This window comes from Aythya ferina, assembly GCF_964211825.1.
Source record: "Aythya ferina genome assembly, chromosome: 1".
Classification (NCBI taxonomy): domain Eukaryota; kingdom Metazoa; phylum Chordata; class Aves; order Anseriformes; family Anatidae; genus Aythya; species Aythya ferina.
In genome coordinates, this window is record NC_140296.1 from 127466626 (window position 1) to 127481096 (window position 14471).

Sequence of the window (14471 nt, forward strand, 5' to 3'; positions counted from 1 at the left end):
CATGGTTTCCGGAAGGATTCGGAGTACTGATAAGAAAAACAAATAGCCTCAGCAGGCTTCCAACCAGTTCTGCCAGGAATTGCCTTGTGAATCTCATTTACAATTTGTCTAGTTGCATAATGCACTACAAAACATAGCCCGAGTCTATGGATTTTGAAGAAGGTTGTAGTTCATTCTGACTTATGTGCTAGGAAAGCCTAGAAAAGCCCATTTGTATTATTCTGCTGAGACAAGTGCTTGCAGGACAAATGAGTAACAGAGAAGGAGAGATATCTAATCTGATCTTCAGGGATAGGATTTAAACAGATCACATTGCATACAGATTTCTTGGATGCCCACTTACATTGTTGACAGTCTTGCTGTAGGCAGCAAGTACATTTGCGGTTTCTTTTCTGAATTATGTAGTACAATGCCAACATTTTAAAGCTTCTCTGCTCCAGAGAGGCCCAGCACACTGTTCTAGGGACACCAGCCAGGACTGAGGGCTGTGATAATATAGTAGGACAAAAGGATAGGATATCACAGGGTGTCAAAACTGAGGGACTTCAGCCCTCATGTGGGGAGAACCCAAGACAAGAGTTAATGAAGTAGAGGGAGGGAAAAAGGGAAGGGAATATACACAGCTACAATGAGGATGCTCTGCAGACCTGCTGGTGTGAGAAATTTTCATCATTGCTAGTTCTCTATTCTTCTAAGCAGAAAATCCCTTTTTTACACTGAGAGGAGTAAGGTATTAGGGGATGGAATTGATACACTGCTGGAAGACATGGTTATCCCAGGATTACAAAGAGGGGTGGCTTAGCTGTGTGACAAGGATTAGAATTGCATGGTTTCTTTGATGAAACAGGATGTGGTGTTTGCACACCACTACTAAGGGACATGGGAGAGATATTCAGGAACAGTAAAATACCACAGATTAGCAGTGAGCCACATGCCAAAGATGATTATAAAATGACAGAGGAAATAAGATAACCCTTCCTTTAGAAAAACTAAGTGCTCATGCAGGAGCCAAGTGTGAAAAGAATGAGGAGGGTCAGAACCACAGGGCACAACAGTACTTCTGAGGATCTGTCTTATATGGCAGATGGAGACACACAGAAAGGAGAGGAAGTAAGTGATGTTGCACTGCATTTTCATGAAACTCAATGTACAGTAAGAATATTGACTGCAATGGGCAGGTCCTTAGAGGAAAGGGGTTTTTCCCAATGGTTCCTCTCAGGTTCCTCATGATTGCCTTGACATCTTGGGTCAGTGAAATCCCCATGTTCCTGAGTGGCTGCATTATTTCCAGTGTCTCTGCCCAAGCCTCATGCTAAGCTGTGTAAGTTGCTCCATTCCCCAAAGCTTCTGATGGGAGAGGTGGGGAGGGAGACCTTTCCCCATTTGGAGGTAGACACATCTACTGTAGTGGTAGTTGATTGATTCCTATTAGCTCAATGTATAAAATGTTTCTCAGGAGAACAAAGACTTGGTTGCTTCTTCTGCTTGTCTTTCATCAACACAGATGAATGTGGCCTCCAGAACTTAGGACCACCTCATCTCATCCCAATCTGATTCCTCCTCCTCCCAGCTTTTAAGTATATTTTCTCATCTCTCCCTAGAGCCATTTCAGCCCCTGCCACTTTGTTTCCTGTCCCTTCCAGCATGAACCCCCAAACAGTCACACACTACAGTCATCAGAGACTGGCAATCCATGACTCTGGGCAGACCCAGGTAGAAGGTTCACACAATAGTTTACTAGTACAAGCTTCCCACGTGGGTGGACAGCCAGAAATTAGTAACATGTTTGAACTAAGAGGTGTCAAGATGGAGTCTGAGAAGGAATTCAGTAATGGGAGCGCCAAAAGTAACAGTATTAAAAGCAAGCAAACAAACAAAACATCTTGGTCTGTTCTCCTTGGGTTCAGACTTTCCCAGTGACTCATTCTTGGGGCAAATAAGATATACAATGACCTGGATGATAAAAGAGCTGAGCACTAAATGCCTCAGAAAAGGGACCTGCCATTCTTCTCCTGTCCTTGGCTCTGGAAGAACTGGACTGCTGCTTCTCAGGGAGACAGGGTGAGGGGTCACCTTGCTGTTGTTCCCACCCAATGATTTTCTCCTTCAAGCTTTCCCCTTGACCCAACTGCTGAGTCTTCCCTCTCTCCTGCCAGTACACAGATTGCAGCTGACCTCTCCTCTGGTTGTTTGTAGAGGAAAATGCCTGACACGTCCCACCCTACACCCAGGTTCTTGATTTTTCCCAATGGTATAAAGGAGAGAACATAACTATGGGAAGACAAATAGGTTGCTTAATTTACAATATAATTAAGCAAGCCATCACTGAGGATCCACTATTAGGTTTCCTTTAGAGAACATTAGGACTATGTGTAGTAGACTTTTTTTCTCTGGATGGCTTTTGCAGCTGCAGAGGTTGTGCAGGGTTCCTCTAGTCCCATGACCTGTGGGGAAACAGAGCTGGGATGGGTAGTGGGTGTGGAAGAATAGGGAAAATCCTGACTGACAGGCAGTGGCTCAGTTCTCTGAGTGTGGATAAACTTACTACAGCTTGTAAAGTAGGTATTTTGTTACTGCTGAGATGCTCAGGAAAAGCGATTGCTTCACATTGTTGGTAGCCATCTTGTCCCCTCCGGTCATCTCCAAAGGTAATGTCAGTAGGTCTTAGCATGGTGTACGCAGTCAGGAAATCAAAATGCTGTTCCTGCATATCCTGTCCTGGCTGCACTGATTCAGTAAAACAATTACTAAACTTAGGCCTTTTTTTTTTTTTTTTTTTTCCTTACTTTGAGGTAGAGATAATGTTCCACATAGCTCAGCCCTACCTGTATATAAAATAATGTGTTTTTCTTGTTATTTGAGTTGAGGTGTGGCTCTAAAACACTCTCTGTGCCCAGGTTAGGCTACAACATTCTAGATCTAAAGAGAGACCTTATCACTGTCACCCTTTGTTCTATGAGATTTGTTCTTGATGAGCTTATTACTTTTTTTATTGGGCATTAAAGAGCCATTAGCAATGCACTCGAAACAGAATACACGCAGCCTTTTGTAACGCTAGATGGCATCAGAACATTAGCGAACGACCCCAAACGAGCAGACAGGCATCACCTCGTCAACAGCTGCACTTCTGCGTTACTCCAGCTGGGGCTGCAGTGTTTCAGCATTGCCGCTGATGACAACTTTATCAACCCCGAATAAAAGAACCAACTTCAGGATCCCACACGAGTAAGAGAAGCGCACGGAAGTGAGGATCCGCACGGTTTGGTCTTGTCTGATCTTGGCTCTGGCAGTGACTGTTTGACTTACAGCAATTACACTTAGCCTCCTAGGAGGGGCAATGGGGTGCTTTTTTTTTTTTTTTTCCCCAAAATGCATTAAATTCCAGAAAAGCAGCAGAGCCAAGGTGCATGTATTATCATTAGTTTTCACAGACGTTTTCTAAATGAGGTTTCAGGGAGAGAAGGAATACACCTCACTTGTTCAATGAGCACCTATATTTTCACAGCTTGATTTCCTACAGATTTGTGTCCTACATCCTTTAAATACCGACTTCTGCAACAGTGCTGGTTCCTGCAACTTCTCTTAAACTCAGTGGTATCAGTCTGCAGGTAGATCAAACAGAGCAGAAGTCAGAGGACTGTTCTCAGTATTTTGACTTTCCTTTTACAGCTTAAAGAACTGGATGCTACCTGTATCTGATGGATCTGTTTTTTTTTTTTTTTTTTTTCTGCAGAAGATTGTGAAAGCGGTGATGATATCTGAGGACTAGATCTTCCTACCAAGGCATTTCTATCTATTTCTGTCATATCTGAAAAATAAATAAATAAATAAATAAATAAATAATCCAACAGTTATCTAAAAGAGGCCTTATTAAGAAATACTTGGAAGGTGGAAATCACTGTGGAGGCTGAAGGAATTAAAAAATAACAGCAGGTCAGCAAAGAAGGGAAGACAAAATACAGAAGAGCCAGTTAGCTACAGTAAAATGCCATCTAGCTGCCTACTGTGAATAGGATAATCACACTGAATTTCAGTCTCTGGTGGCTTTGTTTCTATATGCTCTGAATGTCTTGAAAAAACACAAACATGTGCCAAGAGAAGCAATATGACGCTGCTTACTACAAAAAGCTACTGAAATGTATTAATTGTGAATTAATGGAAGAAACTACAGCTCCAGCACGTGAACCCATGCATTAGACTGAGTTTTCAGCTTCATTATCACTAAACAATACTATCAAAAGCAGGCTGGTATAAAAGACCCCAAAACCTTGTCTCTAAGGTAGAGCAGACAAATACAGAAGTGCAAAATTGTGAGAAAACAGATATTTTAACTTGGAGCAGCCTAAACAGTCATCAAGTGAACATACCACAACAGAGCTGTAGAAGGAACAGCAACTGAATAGAAACTGTACAATTTCTTTTTCCAAGGAGATAAGAATCTGACCTTTTATGTTACATGATATCGGGATAAGTACTCTTGCTGTTCTTAGTCCACAAAGAACCCTTGCACTTAAACGGAAACCTTTTGCTTCTCATCTTCTGTGTTACTTTCAAGAAATATCCAAAATATTTTCCAAATATCTGCAAAAACCTATCTGAATATTCCCTAAAACTGCTGATGAGTCTAGCTCCATTCCCATCAGGGGCGGGATTCCTTCTCCATGAAACATGGTAAGGGCTCTGTGTACCTCCCACTTGATACTCACCCTCTTTGGGTATTGTGTAATCACAGAAATAAATGCAGTGCACAAGAGAATTCACTTTTTCTGGCATATTCTTCCATGGAAGAACAGAAGCTTTTTATAGTCTTCAGGAGAGTTCAGCTGAACAGGAGTCTCTCTGAAGCCAGAGATACAGACAATTCTGGTACTGCAAGTTGGCCTGCTTGTCAGTAACATCTGAATCACAGCAGAATGACATTTTACTGCCAGAATACCAAGACGCTTAATCACTCAATTACACCCAATAATGGGCTGTTGCCCTGTTGGGTCGCTTATCTTCCAGCTGTGCAGTCCTGAGTCCCAGGACTTGCCTGAAACCCACATGAATGGTCACTTTTTATTGTGCAGCCCATTTTCTCTGAGATGACTGTTTCCATTAACTTTATATTTGGCAGCACACCTACAGTAGGGCTCTTGTAACGCAGTCGCCTCTGGACCCTATCAGACGCCTTGTTTATTCATTGTTGTATTAGAACTGTGTAGGGAGCATTTTCATGTTCTCTGGGTTTTCCTTTTGCACATAGGGCCTGCGGGAGTTTGCTGTTATGGTAACTCTTAACACCAACAATCACCTAGCTCTCTTGGGACTACTATTTTGCACTGTTACAGCAGCAGCTGCATTTTGTATGACAATTTCCTCACTATGTGCTTTCATATTTTGCAGTACTATCCATAAGCCACAGTAAGGTAAATGAGTCATAACGAGGTGTGTGCCAAAGAGATTAATGTTTAAATTGAGCATAGAAATCATAGGGTTCCTAGAAATCTCGTGGATTTTGTTTGTTTCTGTTTCTTTTTTTTTTTTTTTTCTGGACTATTAAGTTCCTATGGAGAACAATTCCCATGAATCTAAACAGCTTGCTTTAATTCCTTTTTCTCGTTGATATGAGTATTGAGTGAAGTCCCTGCAGAAATGGGCATGAAATACCACCCTCTGTTGTTGTGGAAGAGCAAAAGAACATAATTTACATTCCTAAGTCTGCTACAAAAGTGCGACAATGGCTTCCATCTAGTGCTTCACACAAAAAAAGATGAGATAGAGAAGGAGGAAAGTGGAGATGCTGTGTTTGATTTCTATTTTTTATACAGAAGTAAATCCAGCAAGCCTATCTGTGAATTATTCCTTAGTTATGCTGATGTATGTGAAAGGATTCAGATCCTTTAGTCAATACATTTGTTCTTTTAGCTTCAGGAAAACCTAAAATTCAGAAGTCTGTTATGACATCACGAACAAGCCACTCTGTCTCTACAGTCTCCATTTTATTGCTGCTAGTTGTAAAGTATCTCTGAACATAGCAAGGATGGAGGTGAGGAAAATGAATGTTTTTCAAATTCTTTTTTTTTTTTTTTCCTGGACTATTTCAAAGTAAAATGAACATTAAATAAACCTACAATATGCACAGTCCATGTTCAGACAGATACAGCTTATGTTCCTGAGTACAAGTACCTACAAAATACACCAGGTATGCAACTGAACCAATCATTACTTATACTCTGCATTATTTAATTGGTGGGAAAAAGAAAGAATTTTTTGGAAGAGCTGTTTCACCACTGTGTTCTGCTTGATCGTTTTTGACTGGCTTTTCTATTTCAGTATCCAAAAGTTTCTCTGGGATAGCATGTTTCATTGTGTGATTCTGTACATCATTTTCTGTTGTTCCTGTGGAGGGCACAGTGAGAGTCAGTCTTTCACCCAGTTCACTTTTCACATTGTCAGCTGTATCTTTCCAGATATTTTCTGTAATAATAAATAAATAAAATGATAGGGTGAGACTGTGGATTATCAGCAGCAGCTAAACACACGATCACTACAAACTCAGAAAAAATCAATTGAAAATTTCTGTTGTGATCTCACAACAACCACTGCTGCATTCTTTTGCTCTGAAAGTGAAGTGCACTATGGTATGGTGTCAGATACCATAACTATTTTGCTGTGAACAGGGAAAAGCTTTCTCTGTGAACCGTTAGTGCTACCAGTCTTCTTGCTGGGAGCCACTACAAAAAATAAGTAGTGGGCAGATCTATTTCTGTAGAGGTAAGAAATAGTTGCTATATTCACTAGATTCCAGTGACTGTTCATTATCTGCATAGTGTGTACTATCACCTCACCTTACATCGGTCAGATGCTACGAAATATAAAGAAATACCAAACACCAATATAAATGCAGTTAGTTTTCCAGGTAGACATGCTTACGGATATTCTCTTTTTTCTTTCCTGGTGTAGAGAAAGAGCCATCACTCAGCTTCCTTGAAACCTGCATTTTCTGTTTTGCTCTGCATATTTTTGGTTCCTGGATCCATGCATGTTTCATTGCTTCATCTGGAGTCATGCGCTGAGCAGGTTCCCACCTTAAATCCACAGTAGGCAAAAAGTTATTCAACAGTAGCTATAACTGAAAGTTAGTTTAAGCCAAGAGGTTCAGTATTTGAAAGTCATGCCATGAGGCCATTTTTTGAAACAAAAGAATTTTAATGGAAAATAAAGAAAAATCTTACTTGATCTTCTCCATCTTTCTACTTGCTAAAAGCTTTTTACTTACTTCAGCACTATGTGCTTTGCTGATCTCATCTTTGCTTTAATCTGTAGCATCTAGATATTTTTAAATACAAAAATGTGCAGTTTATAGTGTTATTAGGGTAGGGACCCAACTGAATATTTGTTTCAAAGTTTTCACATTCTGTCAATGCAAGCTCCAAGAATGTGAACACAAATCAGACATAGGGTAATTCATTAAAAGATAAATCTTCTCTAATTTAGCTGCATCTGAAACTAATGTGGAGAATTAGTTTAACAAATTCATGAGAGATCTTATTATGGAAATGGAAGGTGATATTTTTACAAAATTCCTAATTTTATTTTACCTTCTCACATTCATTCTCTCACAGGTTTAATTCACACAGTTTTCACATCTACACACTCACAAATACCAAGTGTTCTGGCCGATATCACTTGTGTGTCACACAGATGACAAGAGATGACATCTACTGAGTCTTCACCACACCTCTGGGGTTGTTCTTGACTGGTGACAGTGAAATAGTCCTTGGACAGACCTTTCATATCCTTTAGAAGTCACCTGGCATTTAGGCATTGTCCTCCACATAAGAACCTTTCCGACTTTGATCTCCATAAGTGTTGGAATGTTGTGCAAGGTAACTACTCATCGTCTGTTTTCACTTGTAGATTTGGAATATGTATCTGTTTTGTTTGCTTTTGACTAACAGGAAAGTTAATGGTGTGGGTGATATTCTGCAACCTTTCAGATTTTTCACTGCTGGTCACCTGTGCTGTGGTATCACCAGAATGCAGGCTTCCTGACTGTCCTGGCTGTAACACAAACACTGCACTTCCCAGCTTTACAAGGGAGACCAGTGTCCTGGGAATGGTATCATTTGTTATTAATATGCACAATTCTTTGGGCCCTCATTGTGCTGTTTACTCCAGTGCTTAAGCAAGCATACATTTCCATTCACACTGCATTCATAACAATCCTAATATTTATGTCACAAATCTCTACATTAGTTGCAGGGTATTTCATTCTGATTTGCCCAATATCAATGCTGTTTAGAACTGTACAGAAATGAAGTAGAAAAAAAAAGATGCTCTTGCCATCACAAGAGCTGACTGAATTCTTTTTTAGTCTCAAGTTGAACAAAACTATCTGTGAGGTCATGGCAAATGTACAAAGCTGCTTTGGAAAAACACAGATTGACAACTTCAAAACACCAAATAGATCAATTCTTTCTGTCACCAATGAGCTTTCATTTCAAACCTATGAAAATTAAAACAAACAAACAACAATAACAACAAAAACTGCAGCATAAATGTTTTTTTTGTGACCTGAAATTACTTGCTTACAGGTGTCTTTGCTTCACTGAAATTGTTTCTAAATTTTATGATTCAACCAGCAAACCAAAATGATTCAATGATTCATACAGCTTTAGCAAACAGAGAACATTAAAAGCAATCTTCTTGTGCAAGACACACGAGAAGAGGTAACTGCAAACTAGGTTGGATTTCTCTAGGAAAATAACCCATAACTGCTAGAAAGAATTTTACAATGTTAAACAAGGCACAAAATACTAGCCTTGCATAAGGCAGAGGTAGCACTGCAAAAGGCATGGAACCAGCTTCTGCTGCCATTACACTTCAGTAAAAATTAGAACAAAAGCTTACTCTACCTATAATAAGAGGTAAATATTTAAGGCAACCAGACACAAGTTTGTTCCTCTATGCTCAGTTTTCTCGTTCAATGGATGAGTAAAACTTCATTAGTAACCACCTCCCAACAGATTTCGTTTTAACTATTCGTAAAATGACACCTCATATCATGGAGTCTCACCATGTAAAATGCTTAGTAACCTGACCTCTTTGGAAAAGCCATGATCGTACTTGAGCCATGAAATAGCTTGCCTTCCCAACAATACCTCTTTTATAAAAAAGTCCCAATGACTTTGTGAAGACAGATGATATGCTGCTGACACTGAAATATTTCTCCCTTCCCCCACACAAACACAAAGACTCCTTGCCATTGATGCTCTCAACATGAGAGTGCTTTGTATTTGGAACAGATTGCCACAGGCTGTGGATTCTCCCTCTCTGGAGATACTCAGAACCTAACAGGACGAGGTTCTGAGCAACCTGATCCAAGTTTGCCCTGCTTGGACTTGCCCTGCTACTTCCAAGGACTTCCAGAGGTCTCTTCCTACCTAAATTATTCTGTGGTACTATGTAAAAAGTTCATGGCATAGAGAATCTGTCTGATTCCTAACTTCTGTGAAGACTGTAAACATTTCCATGTTATTTGTGTCTAGCATTTTAGAAAATTGTGCCAGTCATCAATTTCCTTTAAGAAAACATTTGTATACTACTTGCCCTATAGTAACAAAATTCTTGACTGGAGTGAAGTCAACATATTATCTTAGAAATGACAGGACCTGAGACATATTAGACTCTTCTTGCATTCTGAGATTGACTGATTTATAAAACTTTATTTCAATCTTAAGAATGGAAAAAATATGGTCTATCTGATACTTCAGATCAGATCATTCTTGAAACGTACATTGTGTTGCCATTGATGAGAAGTAAGTATAACTATGGTAATGAAAAAAAAAATCAGCATGCAGAATACAAGGTAACACTCCAGTAAATATGCTAAGCAATTCTCCACACTAACTACCACAGTCAAGAAAGAAGTGAACAAGCAAACAATACTATTGATTCTGGAATGGAGACATGCTTGAATATACTTTGCCCTTTTATCCTGTGCAACGGGGGATGTCTATAGCATATTATAACCAAAAAGTCTAATCTCACCCACGGAACATACATACTGACAGTGAGATCGTTGCAAGCAGATATTCAAAGAAGCAGAACTATTTTCATACATATGCCATAACATATCATCTGATTGCCATTTCCAAGACCTAGCACAGAAAATATGATCAAGAAATTCAAGTCAGCTAAGTTAGCTCCCAATATATCTCCCACTGGAGGAAATTTTGGAAGACTTTATTCCCACCAGAGTAGGAGGCTGATTTAAGTACAAAACCAAACTTTGATTTGCAAATATGCACTGCCTTGGGGCAGTGCATTATCATTATTTGTGTTAATCTGAATCATGGAATCACAGCCATAAAATGGGTTGGGTTGGAAGGGACCTCAAGACCATCCAGTTCCAACCCACCTGCCATGGTCAGGGACCCCTTTCATAAGACCAGGTTGTCCAAAGCTCCATCCAATCTGGCCTTGAACCCTTTCACGGATGGGGCATCCACAGCTTCTCTGGGCAACTTGTTCCAGTGCCTCATCACCCTCATAGGAAAGAATTTATTCCAAATATCTAATCAAAATCTAACTTTTTAGTTTAAAACCACTATTCCTTGTCCTATCAATGTACTTCCTGATAAAAAGTCCATCCCCAGCTTTCCTGTAGGTCCCATTTATGTACTGGAAGACTGCTATAAAGTCTCCCCAGAGTCTTTTCTTCTCCAAGCTGAATGACCCCAACACCCTCCATAGAAGAATGAACCTTTATTTTAGATAAAACAGAAAGGATGAAATACAAAAGGTCTAAATAGACAAAAAATGTTGCTTTTAAAGTTTAGTCTGCAACATCAGAGGAAGGAGAGATGTTTTTAGACATGACATTTTTTTTTAAACGTAGCTTGAACTAGTCCCTTACACTGAGTCTTTTTGTGCAATTATTTTTCACTGCAATAAGCTGTGAGTATCTGTAATAGCTACCCTAACAATACCATGAAGGGCAAAATAAACAAACAAAAACACACACACAAAAGCCAACAAACAGATACAAAGATTTTAAAGGCACAAGACATTGAAAGCAAGTTCAAAACCAGTCTGCTGCATGTAAATCAGAACTATGAACTCACATTAGACATCCTTTCAGAAAGTCCAAGAAACCAGCATCATGAGTTTTCAACACTGTGCTTAAATCCTTTGAGTCTGGGCATCTCTTTTTTCCCTTGCTGTTGGTTATGGATTTAGGAAAACCTTTGGAATCTTAAAAAATAAAAACATGATAAAAAAAATCACATTAAAAATCTTGACCAAAACTTTAAGAGTTGCAAAAACAGTACGCATCCATACCACTAACTCCAGCTTTGTCCTGTTCAACTGATTATCTGTCAGCATTGTGGCAAACAATACTGGTTACATCCTAGAGATTGCATCTTACACTAAGTGTTTTGTTAATTTTTTCCAAAACCACATGATATCCAGAGAAGTTAACTTAGTCTAAATTAGTTTCCCCAACCCTGTGTTCCTTTCTGAAACAACATCTTTTAAGACGTAACAATGGAATGGATTTCCCAATTTCTTCTCTCTCAGCTTGGCAATATGAGGCCCATAAAAGATGAAGAACACAGGAACACATTCATTTGTAGGCCTAATGTTATCAATTTGCTTTACCTCAATACCTCTTTCTGAAGGAAGTTTTGTCAGCTAAGAAGCAGCTTAAGTTCTTCTAACCCTACTTTCTACCAGTGCTCTATCAGTGATTAACGAGCAGAGGAGTCCAGCAAGGAAAAACAAACAGAATCAGTTACCAAAGAATGTTCGCTTCCTTGATGCAGCCTGGATAAAATCAGCTGGTGGAAGACCCAAAACCTTCAATACAAAAAAAAAAAAAAAATACATGGAGTTACTGCTCATTTCATAAACATACACAACAGCCATCAGGAGAGATGTGATATTTCACCTAACGCCATTTGAAAAGAAGCTGAATGTAGCATTTGCTTTTATACAAGCCATTTGCTTGTATAAAAGCAAATGCTTGTATAAAAGCAAATGCTTGTATGAACAAGCCATTTGCTTTTATACATTTTATTTTGGAAGAAATTAATGGATTCCCTTAAAGTTATCTGCACATAGAAAATGTCTTCTCATAAAAGTTGACATCAGGATCTTCATCCACAGAGGGCTCTAAGAACTAGCATTTCTGTTAATAAAATACATTGTAGGAAGCCAAAGAGAGAGATGCTGCTGTTGAAAAATCTTGTACAAACTGACATGGCACTAGAAGGATGAGAATTTGGGGCTGAGTTCAACATCAGATTGCAGTGTAGTGGTTGGTATGCAGCCGCTTTCATGGGTCAGCTTTGCACCTACTCTAACATTTGGTAGATGATCTGAGGTAGGATATACATGTATCACACTACATTCCTGAAACAGTTACAAAGATGACAGAGCCAAACTCTTTGGTAGGCAGCCAGTATAAGAAGGGGCAACATCCACAAACTGTAGCTTGAGAAGTTCAGGGTGACTGTGAGGAAAAACTTTTTCACCGGGAGAATAGAGCAGCATTTTAACAGCTCATGCAGACAGGTGGTAGAAACTCCAGACTTTGAGGTTTTCAAGATTTGCTAGACAAAGCCACAGCTGACTGATCAGCAAAAATCTCACTCTCAGAAGGAGCTTGGACTAAAGACCTTGACAGATTTCACTTGACTGTCAGTTCTGTGATCTCTGAGAGAAGAGGAGCCTGTTATATAATTTGTATTGCTTTTCCTTCCCCCTAGATATACTTCTGTGGTAGCTTCTCTGTACAAATTCTGAGCAGATTAAAATGTGTTTCCTTCAGAAGCGAGACAGTGAATGTACAAAGAAGCGTTTAGCACAAGAAATAGAAATAACAATTTCTTGTTAGAACCTATCCTTTCAAAGTGTCTTGTGGCTGCAATAAACCGCTCTCTAAAAGGCTGTCTCTTCATCAATTATACTTCTTCATTTCTTGAAATTTCTTTTTGTTGCTGGCAGCACAGTTTATCAAGTGAGTATGTAATTCAAAATACAATCCCAGAAGTTACCTCCATGATGCAAGCAAGTTGGTCAACCTCATTTTCCCCTGGAAACAGTGGGTAGCCTGTGTAAAGTTCAGCCATGATACAGCCTAAGCTCCACATATCAACAGCCATGGCATAAGGATGACCAAGAATCACTTCAGGTGAGCGATAAAACCGGCTCTGAACATACGTGTACACTGCAACAAAAAAATAAAAATAAAAAATTGACAAGAAGCAAAATATTGTAATTGAGACAGAAATGTGGATTCCAGATTCCACAGGAAAAGTGATATCTATGTTCAAGCACCATATATCTACTCTAACTACTAGCTCCCATTAATGGACTGCTCACACAGGCTCTGAAAACCTTCCCTTATCCCATTCTGAAATCAATGAGCAATATGTTTAGCACTATTTTATTTGAAATCATACTTCAATAGGTTTTACTAAAAGAAACTCTTCTTCTAATGTTGTGATTCAGCTTATTCTGTTCACTTTCATACTTGCAGGTCTTCCCCTTGAATGAATCAAGGGTTCTTCGTTATCACAATCTTACGCTATAGGAAATACTTTTTTCTACTGATATCTAGGGAATATCTCCTGTTGCCTTCTGATTCCCCTGTTCATGCATTATTGTCTGAACTATAGCCTCACAGCAACTATCAAAAATCACATTCCAAGTTTGGACTCCCAATGAGTAGATTTATCCTTTTGCCTCTTGTCAGTTCAAACAAATGAAAACTATTACAGTATACAAGCACTGTTATTTCCTTATTCTTATCAACCTGATTGTCACTTTGTTTATATTTTTGCAGTTCTTTACATTCCCATATATTTGAAATCTTTCTGGAAGGAAAGTGCCCTGAAAAGTTAGTTCTGCACAACATGCGATTTCACCAAATCTGTGCAGATAAAGAGCACCATGGTGGTAATCTGTGCATTTGGCCAACTGTATAATTGTTGGCTGTTTTTCTGTCATTTTATCACAAATAAATAACTGATTTTTTTGTTTTATACTCTTTAATCCTGTACCAATTTGAGGGTTGCACTGAGTCTTGTTTCAGCTGACAGAGTCTCAGTCATGATCCTTCTTTCTTTCTACTGATGTTTATGTTTCAATTTGTTACTATCTGCAAATATTTTAGGCTGTGTCTTCAGATTATATTTTATTCAAATATGGGAAAACCTAAAATGATTACCTGCTCCTACAAAACTGTGATGCAAATCTAATGGGCTGAATCCCAAAATATAAATGAACATGTTTGGTTCAGTTTATATATCAAACTTTCATAGGAAAATAAAGGAGCAATTCAAGACTAGTTTTGGTTTTAAAATGTAGTCTAGATTTCTTTCTGTTTTTCTTTTCTGTTTCCTACCTCATTGTATTCATCCAAAAAGTGCCTGTTTTTTAATCTTTCCACTGGGAAAGGATCTCTGGACCTATCCTGA

General features: G+C 38.9%; 1 protein-coding gene across 2 annotated transcripts in view; it reads right to left on the bottom strand.

The window, feature by feature from the left end:
* Positions 1-5960: 5960 nt before the first annotated feature.
* Positions 5961-14471, bottom strand: part of DYRK4 (dual specificity tyrosine phosphorylation regulated kinase 4) — a 28039-nt gene continuing 19528 nt past the window's right edge. For both annotated transcript variants that reach the window (XM_084514802.1, XM_084514801.1), the window contains exons 10-14: positions 13047-13219; positions 11787-11847; positions 11112-11241; positions 6916-7070; positions 5961-6459 (exon numbers count right to left, since the gene is read on the bottom strand). In XM_084514802.1, the coding sequence (XP_084370928.1) occupies positions 6221-6459; positions 6916-7070; positions 11112-11241; positions 11787-11847; positions 13047-13219 (758 nt within the window). In that variant the 3' untranslated portion in view covers positions 5961-6220. The remainder of the gene's footprint in view (positions 6460-6915; positions 7071-11111; positions 11242-11786; positions 11848-13046; positions 13220-14471) is intronic.